Source organism: Pseudorca crassidens, chromosome 7 (genome assembly GCF_039906515.1).
Source record: "Pseudorca crassidens isolate mPseCra1 chromosome 7, mPseCra1.hap1, whole genome shotgun sequence".
Classification (NCBI taxonomy): domain Eukaryota; kingdom Metazoa; phylum Chordata; class Mammalia; order Artiodactyla; family Delphinidae; genus Pseudorca; species Pseudorca crassidens.
Genome location: NC_090302.1, coordinates 107,600,336 through 107,621,082, shown reverse-complemented (window position 1 = coordinate 107,621,082; position 20,747 = coordinate 107,600,336). Strand labels below are relative to the sequence as shown.

The 20,747-nt window shown below is 49.2% G+C and overlaps 1 protein-coding gene across 1 annotated transcript in view; it reads left to right on the top strand.

The window, feature by feature from the left end:
* XKR6 (XK related 6) overlaps window positions 1–8,960 on the top strand; it is a 272,450-nt gene extending 263,490 nt beyond the window's left edge. Inside the window, exon 3 of the mRNA XM_067745320.1 lies at window positions 6,733–8,960. Coding sequence (XP_067601421.1) covers window positions 6,733–7,697 — 965 coding nt within the window. The 3' untranslated portion in view covers window positions 7,698–8,960. The remainder of the gene's footprint in view (window positions 1–6,732) is intronic.
* The last annotated feature ends 11,787 nt before the right edge of the window (window positions 8,961–20,747 follow it).

Here is a 20,747-nt window from a genome sequence, read left to right as displayed (position 1 = left end):
ACATTAAGGAGCATGTGAAGGTATAATTCCTCAGATGTCAGCTCTCCTGAATTATTCCAGTCCTCCCTTCCTTCCTATGTTTACACCATGCCACCCTGACTGGCCTTGGGTTTTTTCAGGTTGCCTCAGCCACCGGTGTGTCTGTCCTGAGGGTTACATCCACAGGGATGGATGCCATCTTTTATTATGACCCTTCCTAAAGGTCAGTCTGGAAATGTCAGGAGTGTCTTAAGGTGACCCCATGTGGTAACCTCACGTGGGGCTCACACTCTCTCCAAATGGGACTAAAATGAATATGTCAGTGCTTGCAAAAGTCTACAGCTCAAAGAAAACTGTTAGACCTTAAATTATTTACTGAGGATGTATTTTCAGTGTAAGTTGAAAAAAGAGATTGATTTCTTTGTTGCTGCCACATCACACTCACAGAATATAATTCTGACTGATCGCCAGGCAGTGCGTCTGATTCGCTTAGAAGTGTGGAGTAGGAATGTGGAGGAGAACATTATGAGGCTCCTCTAATTGGCAACAATGTTCAGCAAGTGTAAGGGGTGTGCTGGTAAATGCTTAACAACCAGTTCTTAGCAGGGTTGGAAGGAACCCTAATTTGTAGCATTTGCCAATTTCTGTGGTGTAAATATTCCCACCACCCCTATTTCAGGCCTCTCACATGACATCAGCCAGCCCACAAAATTCCTGCCAATTTGACAACTGGATCTCGGAAGCCAGGATGACTGGCCCCAGCACACAGACCGTGAGTGAGGAGTGAGATAATCCCAGGGGTCGGTGGTCGCACTCTTGCTTGCTCCTGTGTAACCTTGGCCAAGTTACTTGACGTCTCTGAGCCTGGTTCACAGATGGCATCCTTGAGGCTGGTTTCCTTTCCCTGGTGGCCCGGGTAGGAAAGTACCTTTGTATCATCACTCCCTTGCTGTGTCTCCTGGGTGGAGGTTAGTACAGGAGACAGGCAGTGATGCTTAGAGAGCTGTGCCCACAGCTGCCTTATCTTTTTTTCTGAGAGCATTTCTAAGCACAGACTGGGCTTTTTTAAAATGTAGGAAGATGAGTGAAGTTTGATGGGTGGAAAGAGAAGAATCGCCTGTCTAATAGGAGCTCAATCTGGAGAAAATAGACAGTGGAAATTAGACAAGCAGGTGGTGGAGTTCCCCCAAACCTTAGCTTCAGTGGTAAAAGGAGGGAGGAGGTGAGGGCTGAGAGAGGCAGATGTTGACCTTGACGTGTGGATAGACAAATAGCAACTTGAGCCTGTTTCTTGGTTTGGGGAATCTCTGGGGGACCCGCCCATGGGGGTACAAAGCCATATAAATCAGGTGAGTCACAACGGGAGTGTGGCCACATCCACATCTCTTAAATTCAGATTCAGTCTCCTCACCTGTAAAACGAGGATAACAGCCCAGCAGGGAAAGGATGCCATAACTGGGGACTAGCTAATGGTCAAGTGTGAAAGACAGAGTAAATCCAAATGACAGATGGCAGAGTCAGGGGGAGATGCATGGACCCAGTCCTCTGAATGCCACCCTTAGGAATTGGTCGTCAACCTCACCGAGAGCTCTCTGTTGTGACTCGGGGGTCAGGAGTGAAGGGAGGTGGGAGAGTTAAGGGAGCAAGGAGGTGACCCTCGAGAAGGTTGCAGAAGAGGCGGGAGAGGTGGGATCTCACGGCAGAGGGTGCAGGGTCCAGGGGGCTGTTCTTTGTAAGCTGGCGGCGCTTGCCCACGGAGACACGCTGATAGGAGGGAGCTGGGAGCTAGGAGTCTGCACGGCTGACTCTTCCGCGCCTGCTCTGCTCTGCTCAGCGCCCCATCCAGTCCCTCCTCCTCGAGTGTTTTCCAGTGTGTGATTTAGCGGTGGGACCAGAAGGGAGCTCTTTGTGGCAGAAGGGAGAACAGGGCAGCTGGTGACAGGGCCGGGCATTCACCGCCCCCGCTCTGGGAAACAAAGTCCAGCAGTGGACCCCACTCGCCCAGGCTCACAAACAGCCTTGGGGCCAATCCAGGTGCTCCCGCGGCTTCTCAGAGACTCCTTGAACCCGCGTGCAGCGTTCCCCCGGCGAGACTGTCTCGCGATTTGGTTTCTCCTCAAGTCCCCTTTCTGGCTCCCATTCACTGGCCCCCAGTGCCGCTCTGCTCTGGTCCATCCAGGTCATGGCCCTGCTTCTTCTTACCAGACTGCAGCCTCCCTACCTCACCCTGATGACGGCCCTCCTGCCGCCCTGGTCCCTTCCACGGCATCACACCTTTCCTCCTGGTTCCTCCACTTCATCTGCTCCCCACCCCTCTCTGATTTTAGGGTCCCGATCTTCCCCCAGACACCCTGTCACTCTGTCTGCTTCTCACATGGTGGGACATCCACACTCATTTTTTGCTTTGCTCCCCAACTGGCAACAGTTCAACTGACAGTGACCCTTGGATATTGCAGGGACACCACCAAACTGGTGGTGATGGTGACTTCCCAGAGGACTGGCCCTCCTTGGTCAAGGGCCTCCAACTGCAGGCTGCAGCCCCTCATGCTCTTGCTCCGTTGGTCATAAGGTGTGGACATCCTGTTTCCGGAAACCTTAGCCCCTGGGTCTGGTGATCAGAGCCCCAAGGCCCCTGTCCCAAGCCTTTCTCAGGGGGTGGCCCCCACGAGGCTCTGGCTTAGTGACCTCCCAGATGGTGGGGCTGAACTTGGTTCACCCAGTGGGCCAGCTGCAATCCCCCTTTCCTGGTCTGCAGCAGGAAAAGAGAGCAAGCCGTGAAGGTCACTGCCCAGAACTCGTCACAGCCGAACGTGGAGTGTTTTACAATTTCCAGTCTGATCTTTGCAACGCAGAAAATGATGGAGCTGTAAGTGAGAGGAATCATAAATGTGCCCAGGCCTGTCTGGGAATTTCACTGGGGGCCACGAGGCTGCTTCCACAGCCGCTTGCTGTGGTCTTGGGGTCTTGGCCAGGATAATGCATTGACTTTTGGGTTGACCTCGGGCCAGACAGAAATCTTCCAAGTGAGCCACTGCAGGAGGAAAACCCTGCACTTCCTCCCTCTGTAATAATATACGCTGCAGGCCTTTGAAGATTAATCACTTAACAGAGGGAACGTGATCTCAGTTAATTCTGCTGGAGTCATCTCTTTCTTTGTGGCTTGAACGTTACTTTCCTGAGGAAAGTGGAAGAGAATTCAGATTTGGTTTTTAGCTCCATATTCAGGGCCCTCTCTCAGATACCTGTAGGTACTACACCTCCCATCCACTCTTGGCAAAAGATTCAAATCCTTTACACCCAGAGGGCCCAGTCCCTTCTGAGACCAAATCTGGAGGGTCCATTTAGTACAGTGGCTACTTTCAAGGCCGTGGAGTCTGAGTTTCAATTCCAATTCTACTTCTTGATAGAAGTATGATTTTTGAAAAATATCTTGTTCATCAAAAAAATGGAATTGGAACACTGTATCCAATATCACAGACTAGGTGGCTAAAACAACAGAAATTTATTGTCTCACAGCTCTGGAGGCTGGAAGTCCAAGATCACGTGTCGGCAGGGTTGATTTCTCCTGAGGCTTCTCTCCTTGACTTGCAAACGGCCGTCTTCTTGCTGTGTCCTCACGTGGTCTTTCCTCTGTGAGCACATCCCAGGCATCTCTGTGGGCCCAAATGATCTCTTCTCATAAGGACAATAGTGATTAGGGTGGATTAGGGCCACCCTAATGATCTCATGTTACCTTAATTGCCTCTTTAAAGGCCCTATCTCCAAATGCGGTCACATAGTAAGGTCCTGGGGGTTAGGGCTTCAACATAAGAATTTGGGGGTGGGAGAGGTGGGGACATTGCCCATAACAAGTACCTACATCACAGGGTTCTTCTAAATAAGATACATGCTCAGTGAATCATGGTGTGTAGTTTCTCTGGGGTAGCCTCTGTTTCCTGTTGGATGTGTGGGTTTGAAGTGGGTGGTCTGTGAAGCTCCAGAGGATATAACGTTTGGCGATCTACAACTTCACCATGTCGGGAGCAGATGAGGCAGAGAGGTAAGATGGGGGCTGGACATCAGCCAGCCCACAGGCCCCTGGCCAAGTGTCAGCTCTCAGTCCTCCACGTGACTGTCTCCCGAGCCCCCCTTGTAATTTAGCAGTGATGTCTTATGACGTTTGCGGAACATTCATACCACATCCTAGAGAGAACTTCCAGAAGCGCTGACCGTGGTCCGAGGCAGTGTGTGCATCGGCTTAGAGGGGAGTGATTTCTGCAGTACCCTGAAACCACAGGCATGGATCTGGAAGTGGCGTAGGTGACCCAGAAGATAGATTGACGATGAAGGATTGAATTTCGCTTCACCAATGTGGTCAGTGGACGTTTGAATTCCTCTTTGCTCATTTTGGGCATGGATGGGGGTACCATCACAGCACACCGAACAATGAAATCAGGACGGTGACAGCAGAGGGGCTGTCCTGCTTCTGCACCCCAAGTTTGTTCAAGAGCACACTCAGAGTTAGACTGGATTAGACCACGCTTCGGCAAAAGCTAACTTCTTACTTCACGAGCTTGTGCTTTTCTGCAAACAGGGGAAGTAGTACCTTTTGCTTGATTAGAAGAAACAGAAAAATCAAGCCTTCTTTCCATCCAGCTGCTGTAGAGATCCCCCTGATCACTGAGGGTCGGTAGCACCTCTGAGATGTATCACTTTTAGCATCAAGAAATGGGTTCACCAGGAGAGGGGTAATGCCGCAAAGAAGCTTTCCGAGGATGCTCCAGTGTTGGCAATAAGCCTGGCCCAGACGATCAAGATGACTGCACGTTCCCTGCCGTCCAGAAACCTACAGCCTAAATCACGTGACTCCCAAGGGAACCCATTCCCCTCCCTGCCCCAGCCTCAAAAGAACACGAACACAGGGGGCTCTGAAAGGTCAGCATAGCCACTGTGACATGGTCGCAAGAGACCACATGGCTTCAGCAGAGGCTGGTGGAAATGCCCTGTGTGTACAAAGGGCAAAGCAGCACACACATAAGTATTGTGTTCAGAACTTTCCAGAAAAGTGAGAGGAAAATCACCAGGTGTTTTCAAGATTGGCTTCTATGGAGAAATTGGGATTGTTTCTTCCCTGTTTATTTTCCACATTGGCTGTGATTCTTGCAAAAGCAACACATACTCATTGTCACAGTTAACCTTCCAGGCTTTTTCTGTGCTCTGCCAGCACACCGGTTTTTGGCATCAGACTCTAATGTTCTGCAAGCTGCAGACCGGTGCATCTCCCTGAAATGTCGGAAGGGAGGTGCCGCGTGGGCTGGGTGGGGAAGGACAAATGCATGGGGCGGGGGGGAGGGAGCGACAGAGGACTTTGGTCCTTCACTGAGGGTCAAGTGGAGAGGTGAGGAGGGGCCGGGGAAAGACCAACAGAAGGCTGGAGCTCTGGGCCAGCTTCATGGGTCTCTTGATGAACGAGGCTCCTGGGTCTGACCTTTGGCCTTAGGAGAGAAAACGACCAGGTCACTTTGATGTCAGCCTGGAAGAACGCTGTAGGGGAATCGTGCTCTGGGGTGAAGGTGGGGACTTTGATTAGGAGATGGTGGCCCATGGGGTAGTATTCAGGGCTCCAGCTGAATTTAGCTGCATTTAATTCTGAAATCTGGGGAGAGAAGAAAAACAAAAGAGGCACTAGACGGACTGAGTGGAGATAGTGCTTGAAGGAGCAGAGGGGCAAGGGGGTCTTGCTCCAGAGGAGATGGTATGACGATGCCTGACTTCATGATTGCCTGCTCATGGGTGGATTTGGAGAGACTCCAGCCACTGTTTATTGTGTTTAGATTGATTGAGTTACAAATATCACATAGGCAGCGTCATAAATAAAATTGCTCTACCGTCCGTTGGGATCAGACACATTCACTTGCTCGTTGAGGAGACATGTAGGTAATGACGTGCAGAGGCCTTGGAGAGCTCACCGGGCTAGGGAGGGGAAAGGCATCCCCAAAGCCCAAGTTACACTGCTCATTGCAGGACAGAAGCAGAGAAGGACAGGGCCTCACCAGTCAAGGCCTCAGGGAACCTTGAGCAGTGGCTGATTGGAGAAGGCAACAAGGAACGTGGGGAGACCACGAGAGACAAGAGTGAATGCGAAAGCAGTCAGAGAAACACAGGCTATCCCCGGTCCTTGATCAGGGTGGCCTTAGGGAGTGGATGGGGAAATGCCAGATAGAAGATCCCCTTAAGGGCTCCTTGGCCTTGAGCGAGCTGGCGAGAAGGGGAAGGGTGACTCCAAAGCCTTCTCAAAGTAGAACAGTTGTGCAACTTGGGGCGTTAGCAAGCTCTCGGTCTTCACAATCAGTGATCCCGTCTGCTGGCTGCTCTGAGAGCACAGCCTGGTAGTGACAAGGACGCCGACCCCGCCGTGAGCTTATGATCTCTTACAATAGAACACGTGGGGTCCCTCCCACAGCAGAGGTGATGAGCCAGCACAGCGGTCCTGGCTCTCCAGCCCCTTGGCAGGGCACGCCAACCTCAGCTTCACTCTTGAGCCGTGGGTCTCCAGAAGTTCTGGACCGGGTCGTTGACACTGAAGCTAGATTTCACAAGCTGTCAGCTTAGGGGGCAGCCATGGCCTCCAAGTTCGGGTCCTGATTTTGTGTTTCTTTCTCCCTCCTCCTTTAGATCGTGGTGTGTGTGGGCGTCTCCTCGGCTGGCAGCCCTGCTGTGCCCGGCGGTTGAGGTCCACGGTTTTGACTGTGTGGGTTTGTGTCTTTCCGGCAGGTGTCTCCTCTGTGACTTCCCTGATGTCCCTGGCTTGGGTGCTAGCCTCCTATCACAAGCTGCTGCGGGACTCCAGGGACGACAAGAAGAGTATGAGCTACAGAGGGGCCCTCATCCACCTCTTCTGGCGCCTCTTCACCATCTCATCCAGAGTTCTCTCTTTTGCCCTCTTTGCTTCCATCTTCCAGCTCTACTTCGGGATCTTCGTGGTGGTTCACTGGTGTGCCATGGCCTTCTGGATTATCCATGGCGGAACAGACTTCTGCATGTCCAAGTGGGAGGAGATCCTCTTCAACATGGTGGTAGGGATCGTGTACATTTTCTGCTGGTTTAACGTCAAGGAAGGGCGGACTCGATATCGAATGTTTGCATATTATACGATAGTCTTGACCGAGAATGCTGCCTTGACGTTCCTTTGGTATTTTTACAGAGACCCGGAGACCACTGACTCCTTTGCGGTGCCAGCACTGTGTTGTGTCTTTATGAGCTTTGTGGCTGGGATTGCACTGATGCTCTTATACTATGGTGTGCTGCATCCCACGGGGCCGCGAGTTAAGATCTTGGCCAGCTCCTGTTGTGCCGAGCTGCTCTGGGGCATCCCTTTGCCCCCCGATGTTGAGCCCATGGCGCCTCAGACCCCTGGGTACCGGGGGACCCAGGTCACGCCTACCAGAGCCGTAACGGAACAACAGGAGGATCTCACGGCTGACACTTGCTTGCCCGTTTTCCAAGTGAGACCCATGGGGCCCTCTACCCCGTTGGGGCGTCCTTACCTCCCAGAAGGGCCCCTCATTAAGATTGACATGCCAAGAAAGAGATACCCAGCTTGGGATGCTCATTTTGTAGACAGGAGATTGAGAAGGACTATTAACATTCTGCAGTATGTCACCCCCGCCGCGGTAGGCATTCGGTATCGAGATGGACCGCTCCTTTACGAGTTGCTACAGTATGAGTCTTCACTCTGAGAGCATCTTGACCCAAGTTGAGAAGGGGACCTTAAGTTTGGTTTGCGGTAAACGCCGCTTGCAAGAAATATAACTCCTCCCTTCCTTCAATACACAGAACTACCACCACCACTACCACCACCACCACCAATGCTACAAAAATCAAAAAGAAAATAAGTCACAACCCCTTCAGATAAGCTTTCTTTCCAGTCGCTGTATGTATACAAAGATATTCTCTATGTTTTGTAAGTAAAAACAAAAAGAAAACCTTTCTTTTGTTTTTTACACATAAGTAACAGTATTGAAAAAAAAATCCCACACTATGGTTCATACGGTGGAGAAGAAGGAGTTGTCTCCACTCCAAAAGAAAAACAAAGTTTTATACCTTTACACCAAGTGTAGGTCATTTACGGGATTGGTGCTGATTGAAAGAACAAAACAAAACAAACACAAACAAACAAACAAACAAAACCTTCAACTGCCTTATGCCCTTAGGTGCTGAGTTTCATTAAGTACTGTCACGTTTTCTCATGCAAAACTCTCTGGTGATATTTGCACTGGGAGAGGGAAAATTAAAACAATCAAATGAAACCAATCTAGAAACGAATCAAAAACCAACCAACCAATAAAACGTAAAGCAATCATTCTTCCTATCTGATGATTTGTATTGAAGAAAACAAATTGACCAAAAGCAAAAGCATAGAAACCCCTCCCTCTTTTTGGTTTCTCTCACCCTTCTCCCATCCCTGCCCCCAACTTCTCAGCCCCTTCTCGGAGCCAAAGGGCCATTTGAAATTCAGATGGTTGGAAAAGCTCCTTGAAGGCTGATTAGGTGCCATTTTAGCGTTCACCTATTAAGAATCACATTTGTTTCCTGGTGAAAAAGCAAAACAGAACAAAACAAAAACCACCCTAATAATTCGCTAAGAAAAGGAAATTCTAAAGCAAATTAAAGGAGATTTCCATATATGTAATCAAAGAGAATCAGTAATAATAAAACTCAGCATAGTAGCAAAAAGAATGACATCAATTTAAAGGCACAATACTTAATCAGTGACTGGCAAAAATGATTTGTTCTGTCATTTTAAGGCCGTGAAAGGTATACATTTATCCCATGTGATATTGTGTAAGGCCTCTTCTGTTTCCATTTGGTGGGAAGCCTTAAATTGATCTGGAAAGAATTCTTCATTTTTCGTTTGTGCTTTTTAAAAATAGTAACACAAAGAGGAAAATTAGAACATAAAAAATAAGTTCAATTGTAATAACTGACCCATTTCAAAGACTGTTTGGTGCTTCTGTCTTTCACCATTGTGGTTGGCTGAGTTATTCAGCTCACTCGGTGCATCTGGGTTGAGTGGGAAATTCTGTGTGTGTCGTGTGTGTGTGTGTGTGTGTGTGTGTGTGTGTGTGTGTGTGTGCGCGCCCAGAGCACACATATGTGTGTGTGTGTGTGTGTGTGTGTGTGTGTCTGCTGCAAGGTCTTGCCAGAAATGTAGAAAAAACAATATATGACCGACTCTGGGTATTGCTGAGGTGGAGTGTAAGGGGCTGGGAAGTGGGGAGCAGGGGGAGGGGATGTTGCTTTACCTTGAGCCCCTTTAAGATGGCAAGAGTCACACCAGCAGCATACTCTGGGTCTTAGAGACCGTGTCATTTGGGTGAAGATTTGATTCAATTATTTATGTCCTCATTGTACCAAGTTGAATTTCTGGAGGTGTTGCGAGTATGTTCAACCATTTTTTAAATGTTATTTTTCAAAGTATTGCTCTTGTAAGGAATATTCTGTTCTAGGGCATCGTTTCAATCCCATCTTATCTCTACTTGGGCACAAAAAAAAAAAAAAAAAAAAAGGAAAAGAAAAAAATCACAAAAAGAAAAAAAATCTCCACAAAAAAGGTATATATATATAAGTCTCTCTATATATACACACAATATTTTTAAGTAAAAATACTGTTAGTCTTTGTTGTGTGTAGCGGCGATTTTTTTTTCTTAATTCCAGATATAACTGTTTAGGGTGCAAGACCTCACTTTGAGCTACTCTTAAGAGAAGTTCAAAAACTGAGGAATTTTTTTTTTTATGTTTGTGGGGTTCTTTTAAAAATATATATTATTCAAAGAGGTTTCTCCTTTCCTCCCTTCATCGTTTATCTAAACCTGTAAAAAACAAACAAAGCAAAACAGAAAACCCCACAAATTTTAAATTTCAGTTGGGTTGTAAAACTGGATTCTCCTTTCTCTGTTCAGACCCCTTTGATTTCCTTGATTATTACTAAATTTGCAGTGCCGTCCTGCCCCCTCCCTCCCCGACGTGGCTGTCCCCTCGGGTTCTCCCTGGCAGCAGGACGGAGGGCAGAGGGCAGGAGGGCATGTCCAGGAAGCACTCCGCACAGAGCACACCCAGGCCTGCTGAGGACCAGCCCTGCTGGCCTGTCCCCACCCCTCTGAGGGCTGGGGCCCCTCGGCGATTAATTGGGAGTTCCAATCTGGTCAGAGGTGCTTTTCCTTTTTATTCTGCTTCCCTACCAAGGGCTTATTAGCTCATGGCTTACTCTGCAGAGGCTGGAGAAGGTGAGGCCATTTGAGTGGGGTCCATCCTGTGCATCCCTCTGGGACCTCGGCCACTCAGACTTGTTTGTTCTTAGATTTAGTTCCTTTCTCTTTTTCATTTCGACGCAGTCACGGACTTTAATTTGCCACCTCTGTTTTACTAATACACGTTCAGTGTGCACGTGTGCGTGCGTGTGTTTACACGCAACTGAGAAAACTGCTGACGTCCGTTGACCTGGAGCGCCAAAAGTCGGGGTGACTCAGGGAGGGCTCTCTGGAGCCTTAGCTACTGGGAACAGAGTTGAAGACCACAGTATGTTTCAGGAAGCCTTTCTTTCCACCTGCATTGGACTGGGCTCCACAGGACTCAGGCAGGAGGGTGCCCTGCTCGCCTGACATGCTATTCCCCACTCCCTTCATCGTGCCGCAGCCTTTCCTAAGGATGAAAATACGCATCTATGAGCAGCAGCAGGGAAGTCCGGTTCTGCAAAGAGACAGGAAAAGGAACAAAAGTCAAGAAAGAAGTAAAGAACATGGGAGGGTGGCAGGGAGGAGGGAAACTTAAAGTTTTCATCTGTCCTCTTACCCGATGAGAGGTGGTGGCCTCAGCCCACCCCAGGAATCCCATGTTAATCAGCATTTGCCTGACCCCTGACAAACCCTTAAGGGCGTTGAGGCACCAGCTCATGCTGCCCCAGCTGCTCCCCAAGGGAACGCTTAAGATGTTTAAAAAAAACAACTCTCTGGGCCCACTTCTTGCCCAGAAATTCCTGATGAAAACTAATTAACAAGCTCCAAAATTTAGTTCTGGTAGGAGATAAGCATACTGTACCAGGAGCTAGAGAATAAAATAGGAAACTAACTTTCCTTATTGCATCCCCATCAGATATGCCCACAATCCCCCACAGAAAATGTGGCCCTTCTTTTCATTCTCAGAAAAGAATGAAGAACAAAGATGGTGGCATCTCTAAAATCAGGCTGATTTTGTTAGCATCGTTTCTGTAAGCTCTTTTTCTCCCTTGCTCAGTAGGTCTGCCTCTTCTCTGGGCCCCTGCGTGAAACCTCAGTCCCCTCAGACGGCATCAAGGCGGTGTCCCCTGAGCTCACTGTCACAGGCCTGTGACATCCCACACCAGAGCTAAGAGGACTTAAATTCAGCAGATGAGCCCCAATGACCTTACCCACCCCCAGAGGTTCTCATTTCTCCAACACATTCCTCCACTCTGTCTCCAGAAGTTTCCCCTTGTTCTGCGGGGTCAGACTTGTCCCAGCAGGCAGGGGGCCGGGAGTGCTGTGGAGGGCAGGCTCCATCTCTGTTGGTGGTACATGCTGCCGGCATGTCCCTCTTCAGTCAAGAAAGACAATACTTTCTTACGGCCCAGGGGGGCCCCTTCATCCCTCCCAGATCCCCCAAACCCCACCTCCCCAGGCACAAAGTCACCCCAGACACCCAGAGGCCTAACCCATCCCCTCAATAGCCACAGCCCCTTTGAGTCCCAGGGTGGTTTAAAAGAGTACAAACACCTGTCTGGACCGTGGTCCTGAGGGTGGACCACAGACATCAGACCCTGTCCCGATAGGAGCCTTATTCTCAGGAAGAAAAATCTATAGGTTCTTAAAAAGCATCGAATGACATCATTTCCCCCATTCTCCCTCTCCTTTTATCCCCTCCCATACGGTCACAGGGGCAGAAGAAGGGGTTTCCGGTGCCGATCTTGTCCAGAGGCCCTCTGAACAGGCGTGGCCTCACTGTATGCACCGAGACTCCCCTCACGGTGTTGACAGGCCCTCTGCTGGAGGCATACTTCCTCTTTCCCCTTCTCTTCTGCTCCTTGCTCCTGGGGGTTGGGAGAGCTCTAAGGAGCCCCAGGCCCTAATGGCCCCAGACCGTAGCAAAATTTTGTTTCTCCGTTACCTAGGAACAGAGGGAAGAGGAGAACAACAGTGCGCCCGCTCAGAGCCTTTGGGCTGGAGGAAAGGGTGTCAGGCCCTAAATTGAAGGGGGCTGGGGCGTCTTCTACACACAGCTTCCACACCCTCCTGCTGCTGGCTCTCAGCTGGGGAGGAGGGGTCGGTTCCCTAGCATTCGCTTGGCCCACATGATGGCATTGTCTTTGCCAAGGAAAGTGGCTTCTTACTCAAAGTGAGCCCTTTTGAGGCCTCTGAGGTATGATGACAGCAGCTGGGGGGGGGGTGTCTTCGTGAAGGGCACACTCCTTGTGCACATTCATTTGATTTTCTCATCAAAAAACTAAAATCTGTTATTTCCTCACCAAAAATATTAAAATAACACTACCAGATTTGGCATGGGGAAGGGGTCTGTATCTGGAGAGTGGGAAGAGAAGATGGCTTATTGCAATGACTTTCCCCTGATTCCAGTGATATTCCCAGTATAGACCAGAAAATGGCCAGGGAAATCTCGAAGAGCTCAGGGGAGACCGGGAAGAGCCTCCGCATGAGGGGAAAGGGGAGGACGCACAGGGCAGACTCATCCCCAGGGCCTGCATCTGCCTTAGACGTAGCAGCTCTGCTCATTTCGTTCTCAGACATTGATCGAGTACTAGATTCTGTCTGGCAGCCTTCCTCGTGAAGCACACACGGGTGTCCTATAGGAAGTGAATCTAAGTCAACATCCACTCCTTTTCTTAAAGCCCAGACGTGCATGAAATCCCTTCATCCAACACCGGCCACTGTTGTACGAACATTACAGTCACACACACGGCACAGAAACAAACATTCCATCCAGATAAGCCACATTCCGTTCTCATCCACAGCTTGACCTCCTGGACATGGAAATTGCAGTGGTCAGCCTATCGCAGGCTACAAAACCATAAGCTCGTAAGAGGACTGTCCCAGAGGATCTGAAATCAGTGTTTCCCTGTCCCAGTTGCAAAGCCTGTGAAAAGGCCATCCTGCCTTCTCAGAGATCTTTTTCGAAGCGTCTCCCTGGGGGAAAAAGATGATGCTTAGTCTCATTTCCTGCAGTGGCAACCTAAGCCTCTTTCTCACCTATCCTGAGCTATTTTAAAGGTTTCATTTCTTGCCTGAAACACTGCATCTTATGCTATTGGCCAAATATCAAAAGACAAAGGCACTGCCTTGATCTACCTGCAGCTTTATTCCTCTGCCTGCCTCTTTCTGTCTGCCTTACTTGACTCTCCCGGGCACCATCTGCTTCTTCCCCTCCTCCTGGGAAGGAGCTGTGCCTTCTTATCCTCTGTACCTTTCCGCGTAGTGGCTGGCAGGACAAGGCTGGTATGTGTTGGAGCCAAAGGTTGGGAGTCCTATTCATGGCAGCTCCTGAGGGCAGCAGACGGACGCCGTGGGAGTTCCCCCTGCACACAGCCAACACTTTGTGTCAAGGGCTAAGAATAGACCAAATGGGAAATGAGCAGGCAGGACCTCAGGGGCTCCTGCCCTGGTGTGCCCCATCCCATGCAGAACAGTACGCACGCCCCAATGGGAGCTGCCTGCCCTTGCCAACCCCTGACACGAATCGCAAGACTCCACACGGGAAACTGAAGTCAGTCAGCTCACTCATGCTCGTCCAGGAGGGTCTACTCCTAAAATACATCTTCAGACCAAGGAGAACAAAGGAATAATTTCCTTTGGATATAGTGCCAAGTGGTCACCCAGCAAACATCTCTCTAGAAGCGGCCTTTGGCCATTTGACATGGTGGGTACAGACACCTGGTCACCTAGTAGATGAACTCCCTTGGTCGATTTCTCCATCCTCACCATAGCTCAGGGGTCCTCGGGCTAGAGTGGGGCTGGGAGATTTGTGTCAGCTGTAGACCTCCTAGAAGCTCATCTTTAGACCCAGAAAGATCAGGAAATATCACAGGCTGATTCAGGGTCCCCACTGTGATCGTGGATAACTCACTTCACCTCTCGGTGCCTTGGTTTCTCCATCTGTAAAGTGGAGAGAAAGAAGGCCAGCTTCTTTCCTGCTCAGGGATGCTGTGAGGATTCAGTCATTATTGCCTGTAGCGGAGGCATCATATAAGGAATAGTGGTGGCCTCGTTACTTGGGAAGAGGAACTACAGAAAGGTAGCGTGTTTTCTGGGTGCGGGGCCACCTGGAAGCTCCCAGGACAAGCAGCACGGCTGGACAGGGAAAAGTCTCACATACCCGTAGTTCGTAGATACTGCACAGCACTGTGAACCCAGCGCAGTGGGACTCCGGTTAGGCAACCGGCAGTCCCCTGGCTCAAGCCGGCCCCTCGTAGTTCTAAAACCAAATGTCCTGATGTTAATTTTTCCTAAGTATTGGAGAATATAGGGACGGATCAGTTTGAAAACTGAGATTCATTAAGCTTTGGGCAGACAAGAGGATGGGTGAATTTATTTGGAGATCATTTTTAAGGTGGTTGAAAGCTCTTTAGGAAATAGCTCTCGCTTTTGTTCTTCCTTACAATCTTTTTCAACATTGAGGCTCCTCTCATCAAACGGACTGGCCTTCTCTTTGCCTCTCTGCAGAATACAGAAACAAAACTTCGTTGTTGTTGTTTTTTTAAATCCCTTCAGCCAAAATGTGGGTCCCAATGTTGGGTTTTAATCATTCCCTGGTGTGCTTTGAGTGGAGCCTGCAGGCAAAGATTCAGAGACAAACAGGGGTTGCTGGATATATCACTAATGGTTTTTATCCAAATCCGGGTATTTTTTTCCCTCATCATTTGAATTGGAAACGTTCAGTTGAGTTTTTCTTTCCTTTTTTTCTTTTTTTTTTCCTTTTTACTATGGGGTGGCTATTATCAATTCAACTACTAAGATACCATTTGAGCAAGAAAGCAGACCTATCCTAAGGACCTCCATGTATGATACTTCTTAGGGTCTAAACCAGAGTGAGGGCAGGTGGGAGCAGTGGAGAACGACACCAGCACTCTGGGAGGGCCAGCTGTAACACTGATTTTCTGTTGGCTCTGAGAACCTTCTTGGAGAGGAAAATTCTAGAAGCTTCACCAGTTGTAGCTCAGTCAATCTGGCTCTGGCTCTGGTCCTTTCCTGGGAGTTCAGGTGTATTCTCATGTAAAAATTCTCACCCGAAAAAAACAGAAAACAAAAAAAGGCACCTCCTGAACCTGTCCTAAAGGTCCAGGTACTGCTGCAAATCCTCCTCTGCTCTTTGTGCAGCTCTGACGAGAGCTCCTTTCCCACCTGCTCTGACTCTGCTCTCCAAAGTTAATATTATTGTTTTGACAGCACAAGGGACCAGATCATAGTTTGGAATTCAATAATGACTTCTGTTTGATTTTGTATCTGATCGTTCTGTGGATAGGCCAAATCGTGCTGGGATTATTTCTTTCCACAAGCATTTCTGATGGTAGCCAGAGGAAGGAATAAATGAGACGTCCATTCTCATCGGCACTCCTCTTTTGACCGGGATGGATGGCGGACGAACTGTATGGCATTTATGAACAAGGACTTCGAAGTCGGCCACGTGGAGCCACAGAGAACAAAATGACTCAGTAGATGTGCAGGAAGAGTGATAAAGAAGAAGAGGGTTCCCAGAAGTATGTGGAAAGAAAATGGCGGCCACCATCTAATCGCTACTTCCTACGCACTCTGGGGCAGAAATACCAAGGCATATTCTTTTCAAAAGGAGGAAATTGATTTTATGGAGTGACGTATTTAAGCATTATTGTTTCAGTAAAGGGTCAGAGAAAGCATCTATGGGAAGGAAAGGCATGCTCTCATGAACAGATCATGTCATTGGAAGTAAAAACCCAGGACTCTATCCTTCTGCAGACCTAAGTGAAGTCACTCTTGGGGCCAAATTCTCTTTCTGTAAAATGAGAAGAGTATTACTTATTTACCTCACAGGGGTGTTGTGAGGATAAAGTCATTAATGTCTGGGAAAGCACTCTGAGGATAAAAGTATCACTATTGTCAAGTTTGCTTCCTATTTAAAATCCTTTTAAACATTCATTGAGCACCTGTTGCGTGCAAGGCACCACCTGGGTGCCGTGGAGAAAGGGGAAGACGATCTAGCTCCCTTTCTCTTTTTTGATTAACGAATATTTTAAAACAATACAAGAGGACAGAATTAACAGAGTTTTCTCAATATGGGTCAGGAAAGATGTTCTCTGTCTTTCTACCCCAAAAAGGCTACTCTCCTTTTTTTCCCAAGTATTTGGGCAAGAAGGGAGAGCTATAAATCTTCCATCAGAGAATGCTCTTCTGAGAAGCAAACAAATGTTGGTTACCCTTCTCCCTTTGGGGGTCAGTGAGCGTGTGCTGTGACCAGCAGATGAGGTTCCATTGTTTCCGTCATACCTCCGGGCTCAGCGTCAGTTTACCATAGCCTCCATCTTCTCTCTCCAGACCCAGAAGACGGTTGCTTATGCTGTGCTGGAATAGCTGGGTGCTTTTTGGTCGGTTTGTGTCCTTGGAGAGTCTGGTACACTGTTGTTTGCTGGAAAGTCTTGGCTTCCAAAGACAAGGGTCTTCGCTAGAAAACAAATCAAAACATGTGACTGCCTTTTTTTCTTTGGTGGTGGCAGCAGGGTGGGGGGATTTTGAGTTCCTTAGCTGCCCCACATAAGATGAAACCTTTTTAAATTTCACATTTGTTTTTCCATGTGCGAAGTTCTTCCCTTCCAAAACACACTCAAGGAATCAAGTCTGGATTCTGAAATAATCTAAAATATAGCACATCTCAATTTATTTCTCCAGTGCTGTGCCCAAGGTTCACTCGTTTCTAAAAGAGCCAAAACCACCGACTGAGCTAAGCAGGTTGGAAATCTAGCCCCAAATCAAAGCTTCTGGAAGTGCCCACAGTCCCCTATAGTTTTAGGAATGCTCTTTCAATACCACTAGGGCTGTCTCCCAGAATCCTCAGAAATCTTCGTGCCCCAGAAAGCCATCCTCAGAGCTCAGCGGGGCTTCCTCTGTGTCTTAGAACCAGAGTGAAACCACCTGTTACTCTGAAAAGTATGATATGATGCCAGTCTTTAGGGAAAGAGGAGAATTACTTTCTCTGCCTTTCAGAGGGAAGAGGGAACAAAGAGAAAGGGAAGGTTATTAGGTTTGAAACGTGGCTCTTCTGTGGCTGAGAAAAGATGTGGGACTCAGTGGTCCACAGTGGTCCCCTCTACCTTGGATGTGGGATTGGGGGATCCCCGTGTGAGTTCCTTCAGGAACCCAAGGTAGTACAGGGGCTCTGGGTCCTTTCCTTCCGACCCAGGACCTGAGGAAAGGATGTCTTCAGCTTTGGCGCTGCCTGGCCCCAGAGCATCTTGCGCTCCGCGGCCGTCTCTCTGCCCTTCCCTAGCCTGTGCTCTCCTGACAGCTCCCAAAGCCCGGCGTTGATTCCAAAGGGCCTTCTTTCCACGAGGCCAGTCCTTACGCGCACACAGCTTCCGGGTGGGGCCGCTTGTCCAGACTCAGCCCCTTCAGCCTCTCCCTGGCCTGGATGCCTCCACCGATGCGTGCTTCCGCTAACTGCGCAGGACTCCGAGCTGTGGCCCCAGCCTCTTCGCGGGCCAGCCTGCCTGAGGTCAAGGACAGGCTCCCTCTCTTCCTTCATTTAAATACATACGCCTTTAAAAGGCACGGCCCTGGGTCCCAGCAGAGACGCGCGCGAGCTGGAAGGTGGGAGAGAGGGGCTGATTATGTTACTTAAACAGCCCGGGACACTCTCCAATAACTTAGGAGGCCAACTTGGGCCTCCAAGTGAAAATACAAGTTTTCTCAGTCCCTGGGCTATCTAGGGCATCCTCTCATCAAAATAACAAAAAGCCTTTGTGGAAGTGATTGCCCACAGCTCGGTAGGGGCCCCTCCAACCTCACAGGGGACGCTGTCTTCCTCCTTACCGAGGGCTTCATTTTTATTTGTTTGGAATTATAGTGATTATGAAATGCTTGAGAGAGAGAGTGGACACATAAGCTGTGAGGTGATCTGAGATTTTGAGATTGTGGTGAATTGGGCAGAAGTGAGGGTCCTGATTGAAGTCCGTGATCATATAACTGCATTGTAAGCTTCTTAATCACATCGAGATACATAAATAGGCCAATCTTGGGCATGTATACATATATATATACACAGACACGTGTGTCCGTGTATATATATGCGCACACACACGCGCACGCGCGCACACACACACACACACACATATTTGTATATGTCATTTTCTTAAAGGGCTTAAAAAGTTGCTCTAACAGAGTATTTTGATGTTAGGGCTCTTGCCGGACTTGAAATAGACCCAGCCTAGATGGGCTTTTCTTTCTCCCTGGCCGGGGCCGTGAAGGCTCCCCTGGGCTGGGATGTGCCTGCTTCTGCTACACCTGGGACGGGTAGCAGGTCTCCAGAGCAACGCGGAGACTCCGGGCTGCAGCTCACTGAGGAGCTCCCCACTTTTGAGAATTCAGATCACACCTAGGAACTCTGATCGTTAGCACGGTGGTCCTCAGAGCGGAAGGAGAGGGAGGCACAGGTGGACAAGGAAGGTGGGAAGTTACTGCTTGGAGCCCAGGCAGCATTAGATGTCCTTCGGCCACCAGCGTCTCCGGCCACTGAAACTCACGCCTGACGGGTGTGGTCGTGCAGTATGAGTATCTGCAGACGGCGTGAGGCTGCTTAGTGAAGCCCCCAGCGACTCGGTGAATGTGACCCCCTTCCTGGCGACTCTAACAGAGACATTTCAGAGCAATCGCCCTTAGGAGGCAGAACCGACTTCAGAACCGGGCCACATCCCTCCCCAATGCAGTGACAGTCACAAGTCTGGGGGCAGACCTGGGAAGAAACAGGTGTACATGGAGTGGAAAAGTCATTCGAATTCCCTCCCTCTCAGGTGACAGGATGCACGTGACCCAAAGTGCCAGGGGATGTGGCGATGCTGGAAGGGTCCTTCCACAGAGGGGAAAAGAGCTTCGGGAGTTACCAGGAGGGAAAAGGTGCTGAACTTGTGCTTTGCGTCACAAGCCTCTCTTGACCTGCATCCTATTCTGAGGTTTCTCCTCTGACCGGAAGAGTGAGGGAAGCCAGGGGCGGAGCCATGTCCTAATGTTTGGGATCCAGACAAGAGCTGCCACCCAAAACACCTGTGTCAGGTGGGAGAAAAACCACAGGGTCTGAACAAGACCCCTGGAAACCTTTTCAAGCCCACTCCAGAGGAGCAGCTTTTGGGGTCCCCTCCCCTGACCTGTCACATGTGCACGTCTGTGCCTCCCAACCCCCGGTGGTGTGGCACGCTGCCAGCTGCTGCAGACCACCACGCCAGGAGCATGCGTGACACCTCCTCCCCCAGTTTTTTGTCCCTTTGTCCCCAGCACCAGTCCCCAGTGTATAGTAGTTCCATTATCTTTTTCCCTGCATGGACTCTCGTGACAAGACGTGTTTCCAAGAAGGCTCTTTTCTATTGGTGTTACAGGGAGGGAGATGCGGAGGTGGGACCCAGGAATGTGGGAGTACCATCCTGGAGGGACGAATGTGGCTTTTTTCTTTTACTTAAAAAAAAAATGTGCACATTCGAAGAAAATACATGAGCAGGAAAGGAAAGGGAGGGAGGGAGCAAAGGAAGGAGGGAGGGAAGAGAAGGAAGGAGGGAGGGAGGGAGAGAAGAGGAGAGAGGGCAAAGACAGAAAGAGAAATAGACTCTCATCAAGTCCTTGCCATCTCTCAGCATCTGCAGGTCGTCACTGTGGTTTGGCAGCTGCTGGAGCTTCTCAGCGTTCCGATTCCGTGTACGCCTGGCAGACAGGCCACAGAATCGTGGCTCTGGCCTTGCTGAGCTCACCCTGCAGGGATGCTTGGGCGCCTCTGGGCTCACCTGGTCACTGGCTCTCCCAACCCATCTGCCTGGTGAGGGGAGGCTGCCTGCAGGGTCAAAAGGCTGGGATCCAATCTCTCTTCCCCAGATAATGGTTAATTTTTAGGACGTTTCCTGACAGTTGCTTAGTTTTTCTGGGATACTTTTCTACCAATCATTCTTCCAATTTTAACCCCAATGAAGCTGATGACTTGCTAACTGACTCTTTATAGAGCAAAACTATTTGAAATTCTCAGGTAATTCAAAGCTTTGAGTGCATAATATTTGTAATTTTCCCTAAAGGGCTAACACAATATTCTCTTCACTACTCTTGAGTGTGAGCTGGGTCTGAGAAACTGGTTTGGATGTGTATTTGAGGGTTTGAAGGAAGCAGAGTCATAAACACCGTTCATTTTGAGATTCCACCTATTGCTGCCCCCATCCCCCCACTGAACAAATGATCAGACACGCACCTATAAAAGGAACGTTCTAGAACTTGGCAATTCCAATCGGATGATAAGTGCCCTAGTCTCTCTTGTTTTGCCGAGGTGGGAGTTTGCTGCGGGAGCTTTAGTCATCCTTCTGAGACTCGCCCTTGCATCCCGCTGGGAATCTTTTCTTCCTCCCTTCTCCTGTATCTCATCTTCATCATCAGTTCCTCCGTTTCATGAAGCAGCTGGGTGACTAAATACAGCTTCCACCGCTCAGACCATGCCTTCCTTTACTCTTGAGTTTGCTGGTGTTAAAGATAACTTACAGTGAACTCTAGGCTGAA